Here is a 26,072-nt window from a genome sequence, read left to right on the forward strand (position 1 = left end):
GTGCTTCTATGGAGGGAAATCTTCCCATATATGTGTGATCAGAGATTTCTATTGGGCTGGCTAAATAACCAGTGAGGTTGACTTTTCTTCAAATAATTCTGTCCCTTCTATTCTTCTCAAGAAGTAGTCTGCCAGGAGTGGTGGTACACACCTGTAATCCCAGCAACTCGGGATACTGAGACAGAAGTATCTCCAATTCAAGACCAGCCTCAGCAATTTAGCGAGGCTTTAAGCAATTTTGAAAGATCCTATCTCAAAATAAAAAAATAAAAAGGGCTGAAGTTGTAGTTTAGTGGTTAAATACTCCTAGGTTCAATCCCCAGTACCCTAAAAAAATTTATAAGTAAAAAATAAATAATAATAAGTAGTAGTAGTGATTCCTCAGTATACAGTAATACTACATAGTTTTCAGAAGTAGTTGATTTTGTGTATTAAAACATAATTGAAGTCAGGAATAATCCATATTTAAAATCTCAAGGAATTTATTCTTTTCCCTTCTCCTATCCCCTTTAGTCTTTTTCTTGTTGTCTAGAGGGAGGACTAATCTGGGGCTTCTAATCTGCAAACTGTACATTCCCGTGATTGTAAAACAGTTACCAACCAACAATTTCCTGAGTGTTACAAGTTCATTGAAGCAGAGATGAGGAGATTTACACGTGCACATTTCCCTCATTGCTCAGGGCCTAGTAGGTGCTCAGCAAATGTCTGCCAGTGCTTACTCAGTCTCTGTATAGTCATGCATGAAAGCGGGGGGGGGGGGGGGGGGGCATTCCTTTTAAATTTTGTATAGTTTTCAGTTCTAACATTACCTGGCAATAGCTTATGTATACGCCCAAACTATTGAAAACCAAGAATAGATTTTATCTGCTTCCTCCAAGCTTTTCCTAGTTTAGAGGCCCCAGTCAATAATAGGGTATTTTAAAAATGACTGAATGTTATTAGCAGTTTTTACACGTTAAAAGCCCTTAAAATATTACAAAAAGAAAGCTGAAGCCAGGATATCTTAGAAAAGCAAAAGGCTGATTGAATTAAGAAACAATCTATTTCACTAAAAGAAGCAAGTTCTCTTTGGAGCTGTTAACATACAGAAAAATCCCATATTCAGGCTGCAAGCATAACCAAGCGCATCTTGATTTGCTAGCCATTTATTTATCTTTGGGAGTAATAATAGAAACCACGTATGGGCTGGGCTCTAATCCTACCGTTTGCTTTGTAGGATGTCCAGATGGCCTCGGTTTAGCCTTTGCCTACATTTCCTGCTGATCCTTGAGAAGGGAAATGGGCCTCCCGCCTGTACAAATAAAATCAGACACTGTCCTCTACTTCTGTTTCATCATGGAGGGATGTAGGGAGTAGAGTGTTTTTTGTTTTGTTTTATTTTGTTTTGGGGTACGGGGATTGAACTCAGGGATGCTCTACTTCTGAACCACATCCCCAGCCCCTCCACCTTTTTTTTTTTTTTTTTTTGAGACAGGGTCTTGCTAAATTGTCCAGGTTGTCCTTGAACTTGTCATTCTCCTGCCTTGGCTGCCCTGCCCCCAGCCCCAAGGCTGGGATTACAGTATATTCCAACACCTCTGGCTAGTAGATTGCTTTATTCAGATGCCACAGTGTCACTGTGTGTAGCAAACAGAAGAGCATGTCCAGAGCTGGTGGGAAGCTACATTCTTTCTCCCACTGGATGTTCTTCCTGTGATTGCCCAAGGGAAGCTGCCAGAACCCTGGCACAAGCCAGAAATGAGCTTGCCTCCTGGTGGTGTTGGAGGCAAGCCGAATGCAGAATTATAAGAATGTGCAGTAGGGGTATGTGTCTGTCTCTTGCACCTCGCTCTCTCTCTTGTCTTTCTCTTTTTGTGCTGATGATTAAACCCAGAGGCCCTGTAGCACTAAGTCAAACCCTCAGCCCTTTTTTACATTTCATTCTCAGACAGGGTCTCACCAAATTGCCAAGGCTGGTCTTGAATTTGCAATCCTCCTTCCTCAGTGTCTGAGTTGCTGGGATTACAGGTGTGCACCACGTCATCTGGCTTCACAGTGGTATTCATTGGATTTTCTTGCACTGAGGGGTGAAAAGAGAAAGTATTTACCATGTTTTCTGATGGTGGACACCCACAAATATAAACATGAACCAGTATTATAGAAGTTTTTTAGTTCAAAATGTTTTCTCTATTGTACACTTTAAAATAGTAAGTTTTATGTATATTTTACCCCAATTTTTTTTTAAAGAAAGAGTGAGAGAGAGGGAGAGAGAGAGAGAGAGAGAGAGAGAGAGAGAGAGAGAGAGAATTTTAATATTTATTTTTTAGTATTTGGCGGACACAACATCTTTGTTTGTATGTGGTGCTGAGGATCGAACCCAGGCTGCACGTATGCCAGGCGAGCGCACTACCGCTTGAGCCACATCCCCAGCCCCCCAATTTTTTTAAAAGTTTTTTTTTTCCCCTGCTATTTCTCACCAATTGAGTGATTTTTTTCTTCACCTCAAAGGTGAATTCTGAAAAGATCTTGTTCTTTCAGGGCGTGGTGGCGCACACCTATAATTTCAGCAACTCAGGGAGGCTAAGGCGAAAGGATCACAAGTTTGAGGCCATTCTCAGCAACTGATTGTGAGACTCCATCTCAAAATAAAAAATAAAAAGGGGGCTGGGATGTAGCTTGGTGGCAAGGCTCCACTGGTTCAATAGGAAGGAAGGAAGGAAGGAAGGGAGGGAGGGAGGGAGGGAGGGAAAAGAAAAAGAAAAACCGTTTTTTTTAGGATGGCCTTCAGTGGCTGGGGATGTAGCTCAATGGAAGAGTGCTTGCTGGGCCTGCATGAGGCCCTTAGTTTGATATTTGATATCTGCTATCTGCCAAAAAAAAAAAAAGGATGAACTTCAGGTGGATTGATAATATCAAACTTTGCATGTTCACTCATTTACTCCTTTTTTTTTTAATGAAAACATTAGGGGAAATAATTTCATTGTATGAAAAACAAACGCTCATAAACATTTGTGCATGAGTGTTCATAATAGATAAATGATAGAAACAACCCAATGTCCATCAACTGATGAATAGATAAATAAAATGTGGTGGATCCTCACAATGGAATATTTTTTGTCCATTAAAAAAATGAAGTTCTGATACATGCTATAACATGAATAAAACTTGTAAAACATTATGCTAAGTAAAAAAAACGCAGTCACCAAAGGTCACATACTGAATGTGGCCTTTTACATGAAATATCCAAAATAGATTTATCTACTGAAACAAAAATGAGATTGGTGGTTGCCTAGGGCTGGGAACAGGGAGGGAATGAGGGGATTGAGGGTGAAGGCTAAAGGGTGTAGGGTTTCTTTTGGGGATAATGAGAGTGTTCTAATATGGATCAGGGGGATGGTTGCTCAAGTCTGTGAGTACACTAAAATCGTGTTCTAGGGGGTGAGATGGGTATACGTGAGCTTTGGTGCATCCCAGCAAAACACCATCCTTGGAATGACCAGGTTGGATTTTCAACCATACTGTCTTTCCAGGGTGCAGAATACCACGTTGTTATCCTCTCCCTGTGAGTGGGACTGGCACCTGGGCTCCAGCTCAAGACGCAAGTATTCTACGAAGCACAGACTCCTGCTGGCCAGCAGCCTGCTTTCCCAGGTATTTACTTATTTGTTTCTCAGCAACCTAGTTACTGGGTCTTCTCTACCAAAAGTTTGATGTAGGGGCTGGGGTTGTGACTCAGCGGTAGAGCATTCGCTTAGCATGTACGAGGCTCTGGGTTCGATCCCCAGCACCACATAAAAATAAATAAAATAAAGGTATGGCATCCAACTACAACTAAAAAATAAATATTTTTTTAAAAAGTTTGAGGTAAATCACTTCATATCCTAGATGTCATCCAGATTGTCATTTTCTATGTTGCTGACATATAAAGTCTCATAGAAAACTTAATGGTAATGTCCTATTTATTAATAAACAGAAATATATTTTTTTTCCTGGGGGCACTTAACCACTGAGCCATATCCCCAGCCCCTCCCACCACCCCTTTTCTTTTTTCTTTTGAGACAGGGTCTCATTAAGTTGCTTAGGGCCTTGCTAAGTTGCTGGGGTTGGCTTTGAATTTGCCATCCTTCTGCCTCAGCCTGTTGAGTTGCTGGGGTTACAGGCATGTACCACCACACCCACTCAACAAATAGAAATATCTTACCTGCATTTATGTCTGAATTGATAGTTTCTAACTTTGCCAAGAGGTATGTGTGTGTGAATATGTTTTCCTGGCCAAGCCATGTTAAGTATAACTCGTGGGTTTCATATTAAATGCCTACAGCCCAAGGCAATGGTGCACACCTGTAATCCCACCTACTTTGGAGACTGAGGCAGGAGGATCCCAAGTTTGAGGCCAGCCTGGGCAATATAGTAAGACTGTCTCAAAACAAAAATGAAGGGCTGGGGATGTAGCTCAGTGGTAAAACTCAGTATGCATGAGGTCCTGGGTTCAATTCTTAGTACTGCAAAAACAAAAATAAAATAGAATGAATGCCTAGATGGTGAGATTGGCATTTGATGTTCATGCTGTCTGGGGTTGGAGACTGTTATGGTAAGTCACTTGTTTTCACTGTCATTGAGGGAATAAAGTACTCTAACAATGTAAGCACTTTGCTGAAGATATAAAAGACAGTCAACACACTGGCTTCTAAAGATTCATTATGTACAAGCTTTTAGTGAAAGAGCTAAGAGTGAGCATTATCTATTTATGGATTCAATTTTAAGTATGAATTACATAAGATTTACAAGGTATTAAATTTTGTTTTGACAGATGTATTTGTTCTTAGTTAGACTTTAACCTCTGATTATAGGTCAGTCCATGGCTGCCTGGAACGGAGTTGGAATTTTTTTTTCTGTGCTTGGTTTATAATTCCTGTCTGTTTAAGCTGGCAGCCCCTGCCTGGGCGGCTCCTAGCCATATGTGAGAACTGGATTTCAATGGTATGTGAACTGCACACTCCAGATCAGCAGATAGCTGTTCAAATTCCAGTGCTCTGCCTTCTAACGTGTGATATTGGGCACAGGTCTCAGTGTTTCTAAGCCTCAGAGCAGCGGGCATGTCAACATGAAGCTAACTGAATGAAGGAATAGCAAGTTCTTTCTCAGAGTCAGCTTGTCTAAATGGGTACAAGTGAGTAGGGAAGTCTTCAGTTTCCACTGAGTCAACGGGGCTGGGAGTAGTTTCAGATGTGATATTCTCTATGGTCTTTTAAAGTTTCCAAATGTTGGACTACAGCTATTTACCCAGACCCCAGAAGTGATTTTCCTGAAACTAGATTTCTAGGTGGAATCTATTGATAAAATCTAATAAATTGGAAGGAGAGTATGGATTGTAAAAGAGTATATATCTCAGTCTTTTTGATCTGGTATAACAAAATACCTTAGACTAGGTAACTTAAAAACAACAGAACTTTCTTTTTTCTTTTTCTTTTGCAATGCTGACCCAGGGACTCTTGCCTTCTAGATAAATACTCTACCACTGAGCCACATCCCCAGTGTCCCCCTCATGGAACTTTCTTTTTATTTTGGGGGGGATACCTGGGATTAAACTCATGGACATTCAACCACTGAACCACATCCCCAGCCCTATTTTGCATTTTATTTAGAGAAAGGGTCTTTCTGAGTTGCTCAGCACCTTACTTTTTATTGAGGCTGGCTTTGAACTTGTGATCCTCCTGCCACAGTCTCCCAAGCTGCTAGGATTACAGGCATGAGCCGTGACACCTCGCCTGAACGTTATTTCTTAACATTTGGCTGACTTGGTGTCTGCTGAGGGCCTGCTTCTTCATACATGCCATCTTCTGTGTTCATGCAGTGGAAGGGGCTAGCTAGCTCTCTGTAGCCTCTTTTATAAGGTGCTAACCAGGGGGAGACCTGTTAACCTAATCACCTCCAAAGGCTGTACCTCCTAATGCCATGACATTGGAGGATAAGTTTCACTATATGAGTTTTGAGGGACACAAACAGATCATCCTAGAGGGACCTGCATTTATTTGTTCAGAGGAAGGCTTCTTCCGACTCAAACAAGACCCACCTGATAAATACCTGCCTTGTGATTCCCTGAACCTGTCCTACTGCCACACCTTTGCGACATGGGTTTGGTTTCCTAAGTCTGTGCCTACTCCAGAGCTCTTTCCTGTGTAAACACTTAAGTTGAGCATCTGGGATGAATTAGCCTTAGGCAAGCTCCATCAGTGGTGAGGATTTTTTTCCAGGGCATCCCACATTGTCCTAGTTTCAGATCCAGAAAACATTCATTAAGAGCCTCTTGTTTGCCAGGTGCTATGTAAGGTGCTTTCTCCTGAAAACAACCCCACAGGAAGTTACTATCAACTCCTCCTCCACCCACCCTTTTTTTTAAAAAAAATATTTATTTATATGTGGTGCTGAGAATTGAACCCAGTGCCTCATGCATGCTAGGCAAGCACTCTGCCACTGAGCTATGACCCGGCAGCCCTTTTGTAGATAAAGAAATTGAGATTCAAAAAGTGTAAACGATTTCCCCAAGGGTGCATAGCCCTTGACTCCCAGGTTCAGTGAGATTTCTATAGTCACAAGATTTTAAACTAACTCTACTGAGGATGAATACTTAACTCCTAAATGCAGGTCAGTAAACAGGTTTTTCTTAAAGGTCAGCTCTGATCAATTGATGTGGTTACCTCTAGGTGCTGCCCGAGCTTGTTGAGCATGTTGTGATCCATTAGCAATGTCTAGTATGGGAGTAAGAGGGTGTCTGTAGAATCTGCTCTTGACCTGAGGAATGATCATCAGTCTCTGGCCATTCTGACCTCCTTGTCCATTTTGGTGTCTGCTGGGATAAGCACTAGTTGCCTGGGTTTGTTTCTTGCTACTTTAAGGGGCTTTGATGATCACCTTTCTGAGTTGGCATAATCTTGGCCTCTGCCTTTAGGAAGGATGCTAAGGCTCCAGGGCAGAGCCTCACTTCCTAGACATGGAATCTCATTATTTAGATACCTTAGAGGTTTTCACTGTGTCATCTCATCACAGGGGCTTAGAAAAGTGAATTGAAAGTGAAAGCTTGAGCCAGGTGCAATGGTGCACGCCTGGAATCTCAAATACTTGGGAGGCTGAGGCAAGAGGAGCTCAAGTTTCAGGCCAGCCTGGGAAACTTAGTGAGACCCTATCTCAGAAGACAAAAAGGAATGGGGAATGTAGCTCAGTGGTAGAGTGCCCTTCCCTAAGGGCTCTTCTGTAGGGTATCTCAGGGAGGTCCCAGCAAGCAGCCACACCTGCTTATATTGAACTGGACACACTCAGAGCAATAGTTCTCTTTGCCCACATCAGAATCAGCTGGAGGTCTTGTGAAAACAGTCTTGGGCCCCACCCCCAAGAATTTCTGCTTCAGGTCTGGGAACATAGCTCAGTTGGAAGAGGGCTTGCCTTGCATACACAAGGCCCTGGGTTTGATCCTCAGTACCACATAAAAATAAATACATAAAATAACGGCATTGTATTTAATTATAACTAAAAACTAAATATCAAAAAAAAAAAAAGAAAAAGAGAATTTCTGCTTCAGGCAGTGTGGGAGAGGAATTGGCATTTCTAACAAGTTTTGGGGGTTTGCATATCCTACTTTAAGAACCCCTAACCTGGAGTGTACCTTAAACAGGGATTTTAGAGCATGGGTTTGTTTGTAGATGGTGTGCTGATGTGTGTTTTGTAGCCAGTTCCCCCACCTGTGGCTAAGGGGTGTTTTCCTCAAATATTTAAGGATCATCTCACATAGCACTGCCTAAGGGACATTTAGAGGGACCTAAAAGCTCACCCCTGGGGGATTTAGGAGTCTGGTTTGGGATTAGTAATTGCACTGCTGGGAGAAAAGGACTGTACCTGTGTTCTTCTAGTGGCTATGACAGAAGGCCAGAAGTGGTGGCTCAGTCAGGGGTGGCCTCCTGGGGAGATGATGTTTGAGAGGAAACCCAAGGATGAAAAATTGTTGGCTAGATGTGCAAAGAGGGGAAAAGAAACTCAGGAAGAAGTGATCGTCCATCACGGGGCCTGGAGATGCTGCATCAGGCTAGAAGAAAGGTTTGTGATTGTCCTAGAATGTCATTGTGATCCTGGTATGAAACAAAGTGTTGACCTATAATAACGATGACAACATTGGGGTGCATCTTGTGTCATTGTGTTACTACGTATGGGAAGGGCTTTACCACTTAGGTTCCACAATAATCAGGAGTCAGGTTGGCAGGAAAATAAGTTTATTCAAAGCCAGTGTTGAGGAAGAGAGAACTGTCTCAAATCTCCATTTTGGGGGGCTCAGGTGCATGGAAAATGTTTACAACAGGCGGCAAAGTGGGACAAAGGGCAGGAAATATATGTGTATAGATTTAGTTAGCCAAAGAACATCTTAGTCTTAATTTCCTCAGTGCCTATTGGGGCATGAGGAATTTTAAAATCCTCCCCTTGTGAGGAAGTTCAGCTGTGATTCAGTTGGAATTGTGCTAAATACTCTACATGCATTGTCTCATCTAATTCTCATACCATCCTAGGAGGTGCAGGTCCAGCTGTAATACCCGCTGGGAGTTTTTGTGCAATGCTGGGAGTGAACTGAGGGCCTCTGCATATGCAAAGCAGGCACTCTGCCGCTGGGATCCTTCACCAGCCCTGGAATCCCCATTTGCTAGAGCTGCTGGAGGGACAAAGCACTGGTGATTGAAACAACAGGAATTTATTGTCTTACAGTTTGGGAAGCTAGATGTTCAAACTCAACGTGTTGGCTGGGTTAGTTCCCTTGGAGGCCTGTGAGGGAAGGATCTGTCCCAGGACTTTCTTGCTGGCTTATGGATGGGTGTCTTCTCTCTCTGTCTCTTTACATCATTTTCCCTCTACGTGTGGCTCTGTGTTGAAAATTTCCCTTTTTATTTTGTCATTTTGGTTTAGGACCCACTTTAGAGAAGTCTCTATAGCTGAATTTACCTCTGTAACTGCCCTGTCTCCAAATAAAGTCACATTCTGAGGTGTTGAGTATTGGGAGGGTAGGCAGAACTGCAATATATGAATTTTGAGGGGACAATACAATTCATCACAACTGTATATGGAAGCTTAGAGAGTATGTAGGCCACCTGCCCATATCATACTAAGTTGAGCCACTGCCATTTTTGTAGGTCAAAATGGATAGTGGGTAAAGTCGTCAGAATCAACCTAAGAAGTAGCAGAACTGGGGCTCACTGAAACCTGCATCTGTCTGTCTCCAGTAGCTGTGCTTTTTTACCCAGTGCTCCACTGCCTTCTAGAATTTTCTTTTTCTCTCCTATGTTTCTTTTTTGGTTCCCCATTGTTGTGGAATTCAGGGTTCCAGGCTGCTACTCTGGTAGCTTTGGGCTCTTGTGGTGCCATGGATGGAGCTTAGGGTCCTGTGCATACTAGGCAAGTGACCTACCACTGAGCTGCATCCCCAGCCCCTGAAGGACTCTGATAATTCAGATGCCTGTCTTATCTGCTATACGAGAGCTAGTGGGAAATTATTAGAGTATATGAAGCACTTAAAATTCATAAATGAAAGGGGCTTTGTTTTTCTAGATGATGATGCTCTTTTTGATATTTTTAAATACATAGGACACCGTGAACGCACTGATTATTTGAGAATAGCTGTCTTGTTCTTAATTTCCTTCCCAAATTGGTCTATCTGTAAATATGTAGCCTAACAACATGTTAGCTCTTAAATTTATATTTACTTAAATTTTCTTGGGCATCTACTTGGAATTGTTTCTACATTCAGGGATTTAGCAAGTTAACAATTACCCAGCCAATGAGATTTCAGACAAGTAGTTTTGTCAATACCCACACAATAATACCAGTATCCTAGAGCAGCACTCCAAATACCAATCTACAAAGACTTTGTCATTTTAGCAATTCAAGAAAACTTTTATCATTAAGAGGAGTTAGTATACCGTGTAAGCAGGAGAAAAATAAAAATAAGAAGGCTTTATTCTTAGAAACTTTCTAATGCTTTAGTCAAGAGTCAAATACGTTTTGCATTCAAAAATTAGAGTGCATGCTGTATTCATGAAATCAACAAGACAGTGTTGGCCTTCCTGCCTATCCCTGGAAATCTGCGACGTCTGGACTTTTTAAACATAGCACACATAGGTGAGTAATGCTCAAGAGGATCTGAAACACAAATTTAATTATACTCCTGTGTGTTTAGAAGAATTCAGAACCTACGCATTAAAGATATCCAGAGCCCTACCTCTTACTTTTCATAGGCCAAATTTTTAAAAGGATTCTCTGTGCTTCTTATCTCTTTTCCTTCCCACCCACTTCTCTGCAACACTTTCTGTACCCACTATGCTGCCACTTAGGCATCCTGTAGCTGATTTCAGGTACCCTATGGGCCAGGCAAGGCACTGCCTGGGGAAATTTAGATGTAGACTTCCCTTAGGGAGAGCTACAGATGAGCAGGACTCTGTGGTCACCTTGCTGTGTGCGGCTGCCCGTGTTGGGTCCTGCTATTGTGGCTGTGTGAGGAAGCCTAGAGGAAGCTTATTTATGATTTCCACTTAACCTGATGAAATTGAAATGAAAAATTTGCATCTAGCTTCTGGATGAGGGAGAGCTCATCAGTGGAGAGCCCTTGTATGAATTTTACTTGTATGAATCAAATGGTTGTGGCAGCCCAGACTTGAATTCATTTAGAGGTAATCTGGCTGTATAATCTGAGATCAAAAAAGACCCTGGACAGGATCCTTTCCTACACTGAATCATAATTATTTGGTATTTGAAAAAAAAATATCGATTTTTGGGAAAAAAACAATCATTTGATTATAATTATTGCTACTTGATATTGAAATATAATTGTTGATATTAACAAACCAAAGTAGTTGCACATTTATAAAATCAATTTGCTGGGCATAGTGGCATGTGCCTATAATCCCAGATACTCAGAAACCTAAGTCAGGAGGATTGCAAGTTAAAGGCTAGCCTGGACAGAAAAGGGCTGGGGATGTAACTCAGTGTGTGCCTATCATGTTTGAGGCCCTAGGTTCAATCCCCAGGACTGCCAAAAAAAAAAATGTGTGTATGTATAGGCATATATATATATATATATATATATATATATATATATATATATATGCATACATACATGTGCACACATAAATATATGTATGTGTTCACAAAACACACACACACACATTTTTTTTTACCATACGATTTATTTTTATTTTTTTAGTCATACATGACAGCAGAATGTATTTTGACGTATAATACATACATGGAATGTACATACATCAATCATATTGTCTATTCTATTCTGCTGCCCTTCCTATCCCCCCTACTCCTCCCCTCCTCTCCCATCCTTTCTCTCTATCCAGTCTAATGTGACACACTTTTTTTTTCTTTTTCTCCTCACAACATCATATATGTATTCTGTGTAACGATGAGGTTCTCCTTCCATCTTCCGTGCAACTCCCCTTCTCCCTCCTTTTCCCTCCCACCTCTCTTCCCTATTTGGTGGTAGTCTTCTTCTCATGCTCTTTCTCCCTATCCCATTTTGAGTCACCCCCCTTATATCAGAGAAGACATTCGGCATTTGTTTTTTAGGGATTGGCTAACTTCACTTAGCATAATCTGCTCTAATGCCATCCATTTGCCTGCAAATGCCATGATCTTGTTATTTTTTAGTGCTGAGTAATATTCCATTGTGTATAAATGACACATTTTTTTTAATCCATTCATTTATTGAAGGGCATCTAGGTTGGTTCCACGTTCTAGATTTTGTGAATTGTGCTGCTGTAAACATTGATGTGGCTGTGTCCCTGTAGTTATGCTCTTTTTAGGTCATTTGGGTATAGTCCAAGAAGGGGAATAGCTGGGTCAAATGGTGGTTCCATTCGCAGCTTTCCAAGGAATCTCCATACTGCTTTCCAAATTGGCCGCACCAATTTGCAGTCCCACCAGCAATGTATGAGTGTACCTCCCCCCCCCATCTCGCCAGCACTTGTTGTTGTTTGACTTCATAATGGTTGCCATTCTTATTGGAGTGAGATGGTATCTTAGAGTAGTTTTAATTTGCATTTCTCTGATTGTTAGAGATGGTGAGCATTTTTTCGTGTATTTGTTGATTGATTGTATATCCTCTTCTGAGAAGTTCAAGTCTTTGGCCCATTTGTTGATTGGGTTATTTGCTTTTTTATTGTTCAACTTTTTGAGTTCTTTGTATACTCTAGAGTTTAGAGCTCTATCTGATGTTTGAGAGGTAAAAATTTGTTCCCAGGATGTAGGCTCCCTATTCACCTCACATATTATTTCTCTTGCTGAGAAAAAACTTTTTAGTTTGAATTCGTCCCATTTGTTGATTCTTGTTTTTTTTTTTTTTTAGAATTTTAATATTAATTTTTTAGTTTTTGGCAGACACAACATCTTTGTTTGTATGTGGTGCTGAGGATCGAACCCGGGCCGCACGCATGCCAGGCGAGCATTCTACCGCTTGAGCCACATCCCCACAAATATTTTTTTTTTCTTTCTAACTTTGAAAATGTTTTACTCAACAACTGCTGGTGGTATGCACCTATAGTCCCAGTTACTCTGGAGGCTGAAGCTGGAAGACCACTTGGGTGTAGGAGTTCTTCTCACTAAGCCTGGATAATTTAGTGAGACCTGCCTTCTGAGAACAAAAGCAAAAAGCGAACAAGTTTTACCGGCCTTCAAAGTTGCAATCTTTTGACAAGAATATTGTGTCAGAGAATTTTAACAATGTCCATTTAGCAGAATTCACCAAACCTTGGCAAGAATGAGAAGAATCACCTGGGGGTGCATGCTTAAAAATACCAACTCCCTAAATCTCTTCTTGGTCCTACCCAATCTTTGGGAGGAGCCTGGGATACTGTTTTGTTGGTGGTGTTTTGGTTGGTTTGGGTGGGGAAGTTGTTATTTTTAGCAAGTGCCTCAGGTGATCACTATCATAGAGAAATTTAGGACACTGTGCTATAGAACATAAATGTTACAAGCCCCATTTTTCATCTGATTGAATGTGTCCTGAAGCACCTTCCCCAGCCCCAGCGTCCTTTATGCTCATTTGCACAGCTGTCCTGGAAAGCTGTTTATCTGCAACTCTAAGGGCACCTTCAGGTCTGAAGATTATTTGAGAAGACTCTTCAACAACTTTTATCTGTGTCAATCAGGGATACTGAACTCTTAGGGCTGGTGGATTCAGTGATAATTTTTTTAAAAAGCAATTCAGGTGTTATAGGGCTCCTCAGGTATCCTTGTTTCGCTGGAGAGGACAGTCCCCAGGGGTCCTTTTCACCTTAGATTCTCTCCTTCCTCAGGGAGAGGAAGACCTTTATAACTAGTGGAAATTTTTTTTATTTACTAAAGTGTTTTTTAGGGAAAGGGAGCTCTGAACTTGACTTAGACACCAGAATCATGTTCAAATCTAGGTCTTCATATTAACTAGTTCATTGGCTGGAATCTAATTGCATTTGTGGAATTTTTGCCTTTTTGTTTATTTGTATGTGGTGCTGAGGATCAAACCCAGTGCCTCACACATGCTAGGCCAACACCACTGAGCTACAGCCCCAACCACCCCGCCCCCCTGCGTTTTTGCCTTTTTAAAATATTACATAGGAAAAGTTTCACAAACTTGGGCTGGGGTGGTGGCTCAGTGGTAGAGCTCTCGCCTAGCACGTATGAGGCCCTGGGTTTGATTCTCAGCACCACATATAAATAAATAAAATAAATGTATTGTGTTCACCTACAACTAAAAAATAAATATATAAAAAAAGAAAAGTTTCACAAACTTGATTTTCCGATGTTGTTTGGATAAAACTCAATTTGCTTATTTTCAGCAAAAAAACTTCTTGAGTTCTATTAAAAGAAGGTAGGAGAAAAATAACAACATTAGTAACCCCCAAATCCTACCTCTCCTCTCCTTCCATGCACTAATTGTAGTAGAGGCATTGAATACAGTGACTGAGGGCCCTTAGAGCCATTAAAGAAAGGCAACCTAGTGAGACCTTGTGAGACCTGGGTGTGGATTCTGTGTGCGCCATCTGTGTACTTGAGGATGATCTTCCCAAGCTGCTTTCCCTCCATGAAGCTGCTTCTTTACCTTAAAGCAGAGGTCATGATACCTAATATAGAAGGTCACTGAGGACTTACATTTACTAAGTTAACGGAATGCACGAAAGTTTCCGGGCATATACTGTGCATTTAATCAATCATTGTTTATCTGGGTTTCTATTTGTGTGGGTTTTTTCTTTTTTGGTTGTTGTTGTCGTCCCCCCCCCCACACACACACACATACACACACAACTAGAGATTGAACTCAGGGTGTTTTACCACTGAGTCATATCTCCAGCCCTTTTTGTTATTTTATTTTGACACAGGGTCTTGCTAAGTGGCTGAGGCTGGCTTTGAACTTGCAAACCTCTTGCCTCAGCCTCGTGAGCTGCTGGGATTATAGGCATGCGCCACCATACCCAGCAATGGGTTGCTGTTTTAAAAGAAGGTTTACAGTTGGCATCTATTCCTGAAAAGAAAAGGTGGTTTTCATATACTCTTCAGTGTAAACAGTAGTAAGATAATAAAACCTGTGGTAAGGCAGAACACAATGCTTCAGAACACAATGCTCTGGGGAGGATCCAGGGCATTGTGTAATCCAAACCATGCTTTAAAAAGTGCTTCTTGGCTCCCCAGGACTAGAGTTGAATTATACTCTGCCTCACCCATGTTGATGGGACTGAGTACCACTTTGGGTGTCCATCCTGAGCACACCCAAACCAGCCCTGACAGTGACCTAAAAACCTGCACATGGTCAGCCTAGCTCTAACCACCTTCTGAACAATTCAGAGTTCTCCCAAGAACATTTTTTAGGGTATCCTGACTCTTAATCCATCCAGGCCACAGCCGACCCTGAATTGCCCAACTAATTTTTTGTCAACTTTGAGGCCAGCTAAACCCATTATGCTCAGAAACACTTCTGGGTTCTTACACCAGGGAGAGGATGCTGGGGTTTGGGATTTCTGCCATCAGCAGGTGAAGGAGAGGGTGACTAGAAAGGCACCAACCACTAAGAAGTTATTGTTCCCCTAAGTCTGACTACTTCGGCACTTAAAATAACATCTTTTTATTGTAGTTATAACATCCATGGCAGTCAATTACCAATGATAATAGTAATGAAGTTAAAAAGATAAATGATAGTAGGCTCCTTTGCTTTCTTCAGTTACTCTCTCTTCCTATTGTAATGCTTCTCTGGACTTCCCATTCCCTTCCTGCCCCTCACTTTTTTTTAACCTCTGTGTTATACCTTTAAAAGGTGTGGTTCATGGGAACCAGAACACCCAATTGGATTCCACCTCCTTGCATTGCTTCCTGTAGGCTTTCAAGGGGATGCTCCCTTGAAATCCAAGTAGGAGTTGGCTTTGTGGTTCAGGTAGAGACGTCCAAAAAAGACTCTGGAGCAGGAATGAGCTAGACAAGATCTCAGGAGCCACCTCTACAAAGAAAGGCCCATGTATCCAGTGCAGCTTATGCAGGCCTCTCAGACCCTCTTAGCGCAGGCTTCTGTGGCAAAATACAGCAGGCTTAGGGGGCACTTAAACCCCAGCCCATTGTTTCTCACAATTCTGAAGCCTGGCAAGTCCAAAATCAAGGTGCTGGCTGGTTCTGTTCCCCCTTGCTGGCTTTTAGGTGCCTGACTTCTTAATGTGTGGCCTTTCTTAGGGATATATTCATTCATTCTATCTATCTATCTATCTATCTATCTATCTATCTATCTATCTATCTAATCATGAAAAAAGATATAGAAATCCCATCTTGAGGGGCCCACCCTTTAGTTCTAACTAAATGTTTTTTTTTTTTTTTTAACCTTTTAATACCTCCAAATATCATTGCATTGGGGAATTAAGGCTTTTACCTAAGAATTTGGGGATGAATGGCAGGGCACTAACTTTCAGCCCATACTAGAGACCTTGCAAGAATTGTGGATTAGTGCCTTTTTATTTTTTATTTTAGGATTGGTGATCTTTTGAAGCAATCAGAGAGCTCTTAAGGGTTTAAGCATTATTGTCTCTTTTTAAAGAGACACTGTCTGATTTACCTTGTAAAAAGTCTGGGTAGCTGGGTGGGAGGGAAAGAGATGGTGAGGCTAGATCCAGGAGAGGAGAAACTTTCTAAAATTAAAACCATGTAATTTAAACAAATCTAATCTCTTATTGTTTTTCACATTTGGTTTTCTTTAGAAATATCTTTGAAAGCTCACTATTTAAACTTTTTGGTCTTTCCTTTTTAGATGATCTTTTTTTTTTTTTTTTTAGAATTTCAATATTTATTTATTTATTTTTAAGTTTTTGGCAGACACAACATCTTTGTTTGTATGTGGTGCTGAGGATCAAACCCGGGCCGCACGCATGCCAGGCGAGCGCGATACCACTTGAGCCACATCCCCAGCCCTAGATGATCTTTTTTTGAGGACAAATATGTTAAAGAAATATTTATCTTGAATTTATTAATTTTTTCTGTTTCGACTTTTTTGTTGTCATTTTTTGTGGTGCCAGGGGTGGAATCCAGGGCCTTGTGCATGCTAGTCAAGTTTTTTTTTTTAAACCACTGAGCTACACCTATAGCCCTAATAAAAATTTTTTTTTCCTTCTATTACTGCCAAAAAGAATTTTATTTACTATTGTTGAAAGTAAAAACTTTTTTTTTTTTTTTTTTTTTTTTTTTTTTAAATACTGAGATTGCTTGCAGGAGTGGTTTACCAGCTCTTCATTTTTTATTTTGAGAAAAGGTCTTGCTAAATTGCTGAGGCTGGTCTGGATCTTACAATCCTCCTGCCTCAGCCTCCAGAGTAGCTGGGATTACAGATATCCACCACCATGTTCAACAAAATACTCATTTTTTGTTAAAATTATTCTTTTCTGTCTGTGTATATGCATATGTCTGGAATGTTTGCCTGATGTTGAATTTGCTTATTAGAAGTTTAGATAATTTAAAAACTTCTTTATGCTTTTCTAAGCAGCTTAAATGCTTTATAATGAACACGTTATCGTTCATGCAAATATTACTGGTTTAAAAACTTAAAAAATGGAACTAGTCTTCAGTAACTTTAGGAATAAAGTAAACAGTCTTAGGTTATCTACTTTACTAAATAGAAGAATGTCTAAGGCACCGTTTTTTGAGACATTGAACTAGGACATATTTGAAAAGAGGTAACCTAGAGCAACTTTCTGCTCTTTACACATAATATTAAAATGTAGGAACAGTCTTGAAGGCAAGCAGCTGCCAATTGTTTTTCAGTGAATTGCAGAGGTAAAGCTTCCAAAGTTAAAGCAAGAATATGTAGTTGCCGAAAAGATGGAAGCAGGCCTGAGAGCTTTGCTAGAGGTTTATAAAGTGTTCATTTTTTAGTTTATATGCTTCTAAGTGCCTGAAAATAAATCACTCTGTTTGCAATCTTACAAACCTCTGACTGTTACAATTAAATGTTCCATTGTATCACATTTCTAGAACTATCCTAGATTTGAATGAGAAGCATCTCAATTCAGAAGTCTATTATTAGGGGCTGGGGACTTATCTCAGTGGGAGAGCACATGTTCATGAGTGTGGCCCTGGTTTGAGGCCCAGCACTGAGGAAAAGAAAGCACACTGCTTTACCCTGGGTGGGAGCTGGGCAAGAATGTGTGATAGAAGTTCCATATCCAAATAAATAATCTTCCAATTAGAAGTTTGGGCTAGGTAGCCAGTCACCACTCCCCCACTCCCAAAAAAGAGCAAAAGAAAAGTCCTTTAACAAACGTTGAAAGTGAAGGGAATAATGTGTAAGAATTAAAAGCGAAGGCAGGAGAGGTGAAGCAGAACTGGAGATGCCACCTCTTGGGTGTCACTTGAGGGGCTGTGGAGTAGGGCCATTACTCAGGCTAGGAGTCCTGCAGGGAATGTGTTATTGGTACTGATGTGTGGAATAAGGAAGAGGGGAGGGACCAGAGAGAGAATGTGGCCCTGGGAAGCAGGATGGGAGTGGGGGTTCACCAGGTTTTTACTCCTCCAATGCCAGGTCCTCAGAGAGGGAGGATTTTAATGGTTACATCAGCACTTTCCACATCTCTGGACCCCAGCAATTCTCTTGACCTGTCAGTGTTTATTTTCACATCTCTGTCTTCATCACACTGAGTGGGCTTCTTGTTATGTACTCCTTATCTCTCTACACCTACCCCAGGGAACAGCAGAGGCATTTAAGAAATGTTTGTCGAAGGGACATGTCTTTATATGATTCCAGTCTGGCCTTCAGTGTGCAAGACAACTCAGTGACTCAGCCTGTAAAAACTTCTCTCTATGTTAGTTTCTATTGCTCTCAGCTGATAAGACCACATAATCATTTTGCAAACACATAACACATACATGCATACTCCAAATCTTAACTAACTAAAAGGCATAATTTATCACATATATTTGAGATCTTCAGACCAACTGCTTCAGAGAACTTATATATTGTAATACAACCTGAAAGCATTGAAATAAAATTGTCTACTGCAAAAACAGTAACTATAATTTAAAAAGAAAAATATGGGGTTGGGGATATGGAGATATATCTCAGAGGCAGCATTAACTTGTCACAGCTTAGCATATGCCAACCTCTGAGCTCCATCCCCAGCACCAAAAAAAGAAAAAGAAAGAAAATAAAAGAGCAAGATAAAGAAAAAGAAAAAAGAAAAAATGTAGGCACAATTTCACCATTAAGTCATTTTTCCCATATACTTTCTAAAACTTTTTAATAATTTCATCATTATTATCATAGGTTAGATAAAATCTGTATTCTTTTTCACTGGTGATCATATCATTATAATTCTCCTTGTTGTATATAGTCTTTATTATAATTTTAAATGGTGGTTTTGCTATGCCAATTAAGTCAATTAACTACAACTTAATAGCCCTCTATCATTGGACATTGATGATTCGAGTCTTTCATTACTAGGACTGGCATACAGTGGAGTGTTGCCTGATACGGGTCACCCACAGTAATCTAACCTCCAGTCCCATCTTTCCATTGAAAGGGCTCTGGCCAAGATAAGCAATGGTCCTCTACTTAATGAATATTTTCAATTCTTAATCTACTTCCTCAGAGTTCCATGTTGTTGGCTATTCTCCTCTTCCTGACATATATTCTTCCCTGCGCTTTTTGAACACTCTTCTAGAGAAGATTTTTTTTTTTCCCCTCACCTTTTAGCAGTGCCTTTGGGGCCTCTGTTCTGGAGACTCCCTAAATTACACTCTGAATATTGTCATTCCATGGATAGGACCTGTCCTGATCCTCTCATGCCTCAAACTACACTGATTCTCTGAATAGGCTCATCACCTCCCATGACATCACCTCTCATGACATCACTTTGCTGGTGCATCATGAGTTCCATATTTCTCTACTCAAATACTCCTTAATACCTCATGTAGTAGACACTTTATAAATATTTGTTAAATTACTAAACACCTCCACCTGGATTACCTATATCCCTTCTTTAAGCCCCTCCCAAGATCTCTTCCCATTCTGTGTTCTCTATTTTGGTCTAAGGCACTGTCATCTACTTAAGTAAGCCAGTAGAAACCTGAGAGTCACCCTAGGCTCACTTCCCTCTTGTCTCCCAGTATCTAATCAGGCAGGCATCCAGCCTGCTGATCCACTTCCTTGGTTTCTCTTGAGTCTGGCTTGCTTTTGTCTATTGCTGCCTGACCTCATAGCCACATCATCTCTTACATGCATTCCCACAAGAATGCAGTTTTTGCTGATCGGTATTCTTACTGACACCCATTACCCCCAACTGTGAAATCCATCTTCCAAGAAGCTGACAGAGAGCTCAGTATAAAATGCCAATTTAATCCCACTTTGATAGGAACAACAGCCTCTGCTTGCCTGGGCAGCCTCACCTCCTGGCACCTCAGAAGAAAGTATCTTCATTCCTCATTTCTCCACGTTTTGTTTATTGCTCTCACTTGGAGAGCTGTATCCATTATTGTCTCACAAACTCGTACCCACCTCTCCTTTAGAATTATAAGCAAAACTATCTCTTGAAACCCTTCCCTCAACCCCATTTTCCCATCTCAGTAGGGTTGAGGAGCCCCCTCCTGAGAGCTTTTAGATCACCCGGAGCCAACTAGCAATCTCAGCACTTATTTACTTGCTGATTTCTCTACTGCAGTAGACCCCCTGAGACATAGGGTTGACAGTAGTGCTAGTAGAGCCTTGTTGGGTAGAAGTTCTTTGGATAAACAAATTACAGGAGTGAGTTTTAAAATGTGTAATCTGGGGCTGGGGCGATAGCTCAGTGGTAGAGTGCTTGCCTAGCACATGAGAGGCCCTGGGTTCGATCCTTAGCACCACATACAAATGAATAAATAGAATAAAGGTATTAAAAAAATTCCTTCCTTTAAAAAAATGTTATCCTATATTTAAAAAAAATGTGTAATCCCACATTGTAGTACTATGGACTAATAAATTGGTTTTCCAAAGAGCTGCATAGATTCATACTGCCATTGGCAAAACCAGTGTTATCAATTCAAACAAGTTTTCCAACAACTGTTTTTTTTTTTTTTTTTTCCGAATGCTTGCTGTCATGTGATAGTATTCAAGTATACAAATATGCCATCATTTGGAGTAGTATTGTCTGTGGTGATGGAAATATTCTGAATCTGCACTGTCCAATATGTAGCCATTGGCCACACTGTGGCTATTGATTTTTTTTTTCCCCAATGCTGCTGCTCAAACCCAGGGGCTTGAGCATGGTAGGCAAATGCTGTACCACTGGGCTACATCCCCACCCCATGTGGGCTATTGAGCACTTGAAATGTGACTGATGTGACTCAGAAGCTGAATTTTTCATTTCCTTTAATTTTAGTTAATTTAAACTGAAATGTAAATATTGGCAGGTGGCAAGTGCTCATCATAATGGACAATCCAACTTTAGAGAGAAAGAGGGATTCATTCAGCAGATATAATTGCTACATTCTGGATCTTGTCTACGTTTTAAATGCCAGTGGTATAAACCCACATTACTTAAGGTGTGACCAGTTCACAAGTGCTATCATTATTCTAGTAAGTCTGCACCACCTATTTTGGAAACCATTTAAAAAAAAAAAAAAAAAAAAAAATATATATATATATATATATATATATATATATATATATATATATATATACATATACATACACACACACACACACATACATGCTTAGATCAGGAGAGTAACATTTCACATCAGGAATATGACCAAAATGTCTCAGTAGGGAGACTGAGTTAAAGTAGGAAATGTTACTCACAGTGCATTTTATCCAAAGGCATGCACTTGGTTAGCTACTCCAAAGGAGGCCAGAAGCATAACACTTTCAGAGGCATCTGCTGGACTTGTTTTTCTGCATAAATTGCCAAACTTGTTTTGATTAGACAGGAAGTGAAGCAACTTTTCAGAGAGGGATCCCAGCATCTGGATCTCATCAGAGGGCGGGGGATCCGACCAAACCTTTTACCTTCTACCTTCTACTTGTGAGTTTAAGTTGTATTTTGTTTTCCAGTTTAAGTTAAGAGTAGTATAGGCAACACATTTCCAACTTGTTCTTTTACCTTTCAAATCCTAAATTTTGCGCGCGCGCGCACACACGCACACTATTATCTATGTTCAATCGGTGTAGTTTTGATTCTCCAAATCATTTATATGCACCTAAAATACTTTTATTTAAATTGCACAAAGGGGACTCTGAAACGAATAAATATACCCTGTTGGATTCGAGGAATCCTGCTGGATGAGGCTTTGTGACTTACTACAGTAGTTTTTTATAAGCTGATGACGATGGAGGAGAGATTTCAATCTCCTTATTCGAGTTGTTGGCTATGTTCCAAAGCGGTAACCTGGCGTACATTGTCCCGAAGAGTCCCGTTTTAATATTTAATATGAGCCTCGCATACCTCAGGATTTGGGTAAGCAGTTGAGCTGACAAACTTGGGGAACGAGACTGTGTATCGCTGGCCTGGCAGGCCTGGAGACGAGACGGAAAACTTACGGGGTTTTCCACCTCCTCCTCGCCTTTCCACCTCCTGGCCTTTCTGAGGCCAGTCGTCTCCAAAAAGTGTTTCTATAGGACGGCCATGTGACCTCACCGGGAGAAACCTGCGGACGCACAGGCCAGCGCCGCAGGCTCATCCCAATCTCGCCAAACTTGTAGCGCTTCCCGGGCGCGCGCTCAGACCGGACCTGCCGGCTCCAGTGCTCGCCGCGGAGCGAACCATCGGGCCAGCCCCGAGGGGGTGCAAGCGGAGGTGCGGCGGGATGCTCAGGCCTCGGAACTCTTATCCGCCGCTGCCGCTTCCTCCCGACCCTAGCCAGGCGTTATGAGTGACCAGGCCTGCCCTAGGGGCTTCGGGCACGCTGCGTAGGAGAGCTACCCCTCTGCTCGCTGTCAGGGTGGTAGCGGCCCATTTGAGGGTTTCCCGGGCCGGCGGCAGGCGCAAAAGCGTAGCGCTCTGGCTGGGGGCGGGCCGCCGCGGGAGGAGGGACAAAGGGGTGGGTCCCCGCGTTCTGCACTCAGGCGGCCAGGGCTGCAGGTCGGAGAACTGACCCGCGGCGAGGAGGAGAAGCGGGACCCAGAACTGCGCCCACGCTGGACCTGCGCCGAGATGCCGGTGCGGGGAGACCGCGGGTTTCCACCCCGGCGGGAGCTGTCAGGTTGGCTGCGAGTAAGTCCTCTCTTGAGCTTGCGCATTCGGGAGAGGGGTCGGGAGCGTGAGCCGGGGAGCGCGTGGTGGGCTCGGCTCAAGGGTTGCTCTGAAGTTGTTCCCTTTTCGCTGGAGAAAGCTGGCATTCTCCCACCCGGACGCGGAGCGCAGGGAAGGGTAGATTTTGCCGGACCCATTGTGACTCGTGGTCTCCAGGAATCCGGGATCTTTTTCTCTGAAGTCACTTGGATTGAGATTAAGTCGCAGCTAGAGGAAATGGCTTGAACCCAGGCAGCTCGTGCCTGTCGTCTCCTGCTCTTTTCCTGTGTTTCCTGGTCTGTTTCAAGGCACACTGTACTTAATGCAAAGTGGCACGTATGGGTCCTTGAGAGGAACTGACAACTCGCTGGGGACCAAACTCCTCATTTTCCTTTTTAACCAGCTGCCTGCGCGTTACAAATAAAAGTTACTTTCAATGGGAATGAATATGGGGTTTTGGAAGAAGCCACAACAAGGGAGTGATGAATGCTTTGTACTCTTGTATTATCTTACCTGTCACCAGTTCCTTTATTTTATGTCTTTATTTGTCAAGTTTCCCCTTCCACACAGTAGTTTATTTTAAGCTATAAATAATCAGGGATTTCAACTACGAGATTTAACATTTGTGAAATGTGGACGAACTTGGAAGTGAATACTCCAGCGCTTAGTAATGGAATACAGCCTCCCACCTCTATTTTCGCTTCAGTTCTCAGACAGAGCTGCTTCCCTGGCAGCTGAGTAATAATGGTTGTGGTTTCCCTGAAGTTCCCAGTGGAGAGTCATTCCCTCATAGAAACTGCCCTGTACACTCCTTCCCTCTGCCAGGGAATCCCAGTGGGAGGAGAGAGGCCCGGGCCTTAGCTCTCTAGGTGGTCTGAGCTGGGGGTGCCGCCAATATCTTAGGGAGAACTGGTTCACCGAGGTTCAAGTTATTCCTGGGGTAGACTGTAAGTCAATCACACCTGGGAAGGATATAGTTAAAAGTGAGAAGTTAGTAGTAATAATTGCATTTATAGTGAAATGTTATTAGAATACTGCCTAAGAATGACATTAGCTTATTCGGTAAGTTTTCACACACTGCTCCACTTGAGTGTGGTGAAGACAAAATGGGTCAGAGGCACATGCCTGTACCACACAGACTTGTTGGGGATGCAAGCAGATAGTGAAGTTCAATGAGTGCCATTTAGAAAAGTGATACCCTTTGTAGGGGAGACAGGAGAAGGTAAGTACTCTTTACCAAGGCAAAAGTGGCTTTTGAGGCGTTTCTTGAGAATTTTCAGAGCTACTGGCAAAGATTGATAAAGGTTTTTTTTGGTTGTTGTTTTTTTACCAGGGATTGAACCCAGGGGCACTTATCCAGGATCAAACCCACTGAGCCACATCACCAGTTCTTTTTATATTTTATTTAGAGACAGGGGTTCATAGAGTTGCTTAGGGCCTCACTAAGTTGCTGAGGCTGGCTTTGAACTCACAATCCTCCTTCCTCAGCCTCCCAAGACACTGGGATTACAGATGTATGTGTGCCACCATGCATGATCTTTTTCTTATCCCTGATATGCTCCTGCAACTTTTTTTCTTTTCCTTCTGGTACTGGGAATTGAATCCAGAGGTACTCCACCACTGAGCTGCATTCCCAGTTTGTTTTATCTTTTATTCTGAGACAGGGTCTCCTGAAATTCCCCAGACTGGCTGTGAACTTGGAATCCTCCTGCCTCAGTCTCCACGGTAGCTGAGATTATAGATGAGCCCAAATGCACCAAGCTTCAAGTACACTTTTGAGCTACATCCCCACCCAAACAACTTTTTCAATACCATTCTGCTAATTTTTTTTTTTAATTATTTTTTAGTTGTAGGTGAACACATACCTTTATTTATTTATTTATTTATTTATTTATTTTTATGTGGTGCTGAATTATGAACCCAGTGCCTCACGCATGCTAGGCAAGTGCTCTACCACTGAGCCACAACCCCAGCCCCCATTCTGTTAATTCTTAATGAGTATCTACTTACTGCTGGTTACTGGAAGGGGATTCAAAGTTGAATAAGACTTGAGTTTTGCCTTCCAGGTCTGTGGACCTGAACATTTTAGACTGTTTTAGACTCTGATCTCTCTGTCTCTATTAGGATTCCTGAGGGTGAGGGAGGGAATATGTAAGATACAGATGCATACTCTGCATTTCAGGAATACAACAAAGGGTGGGATTGTCCTCTGTGCACACCTTTCAGGGATTCTTGCTGGGAGGAAAGGGCATTGGAACAGACAACTCCCAATGTAAGCAACTATAGAAAATGGAGTTAGTAATGCCTCCACCTCAGACCGAGTAAGGACTGAATGAAATGACGCAGAGTGTGCTGGCACAGAGTGGATGCTAAGTAAAGGGTAGTTAGTCATAGGAACCAAAATAGGTGCTAAAAACCTTTTAAGTGCAGGTGTTAAGTGCAGGGTTTTGGGTTGATAAGGGAGATGAGATCTACAAGTACAGAAGTAGTTGCCAAAGAAAAAAACAAGGAGTTTCACACTGTTTTGAATGCCAAACAAAACTTTGGGAGGCGTAGTCATAGAAATTCCTAATGGCTTGACAGTCCCCACAAACAAGTGAACGAGTTAGTTTCCCAGTAAACATTCCACCCCACCCTCTACTAGTAAACATCACTATTTTTAAAGGATGCATAGGCTTAAGACTAAATGAATTTTTACATCATCCTCTGGGGAATTCCATTTGCAGTGACTTCTGCCAATATTTGTTTAACTTTTGATCTAGTTTTTTGCACATGGACAAGGTCCCAGCCAATCATTTATCTTCAGTGTGAGTGTGAGAACTTTTGGAATATATCTGAATGCAAGGGAGCCAGTGAAATCCCCACCATTAGCTTTTGAGCTTAGCAAGGATTTCTCTCCTTAGAAGGCTTTCTTTTTAGGAGACAGATATCCTGAAATTAGGTGGGGCCTAATTTGTGCACTTGAGTCCTGCATACAATAGTAGTTCTGTCCTTTGAAAAGTCCATGCAGATTTGGTTGGGGAGTGGCAGGAGATGTGAGTGAAGAGTTAGGTAGGGTTAGTAATCACCAAACTTTCAACATACTTCTACCAAGAATATGACCCATTAGGGAATTCCTTTCCTGATGCTGAAAACAAATCCCATTAAGCAGTTGTGTCTACAGGTTGAGAGCTGACTCTCAGTAAAATGCATCATTGATTAAAAGAATAGTCAGCAGTCTGAAAACTGCTGGCCAGGGTGGCCTGGAATCAGCCAGCTTTGGTGTTGGGAGGCTAAGGTGGTTTGAAGTATGGTAATCTCTGAGGTATGTCACACAAGTCATGAGTGGAGGGAAGCAAAATTATCTGAGAATTT

The 26,072-nt window shown here is 41.7% G+C and overlaps 1 protein-coding gene across 3 annotated transcripts in view; it reads left to right on the forward strand.

Annotated features, from left to right (window-relative positions):
• The window catches only part of Tjp2 (tight junction protein 2), a 134,969-nt gene that overhangs the window by 24,635 nt on the left and 84,262 nt on the right, over nucleotides 1-26,072 (forward strand). For 2 of the 3 annotated variants that reach the window (XM_076846043.2, XM_076846046.2), the window contains exon 1: nucleotides 22,578-22,700. In XM_076846043.2, coding sequence (XP_076702158.2) covers nucleotides 22,641-22,700 — 60 coding nt within the window. In that variant the 5' untranslated portion in view covers nucleotides 22,578-22,640. Of the gene's footprint in view, nucleotides 1-3,509; nucleotides 3,631-22,577; nucleotides 22,701-26,072 lie in introns of those variants that run through there. The other variant, XM_076846044.2, reaches the window with a different exon arrangement.

This window comes from Callospermophilus lateralis, chromosome 2 (genome assembly GCF_048772815.1).
Source record: "Callospermophilus lateralis isolate mCalLat2 chromosome 2, mCalLat2.hap1, whole genome shotgun sequence".
In the NCBI taxonomy this organism is placed as follows: domain Eukaryota; kingdom Metazoa; phylum Chordata; class Mammalia; order Rodentia; family Sciuridae; genus Callospermophilus; species Callospermophilus lateralis.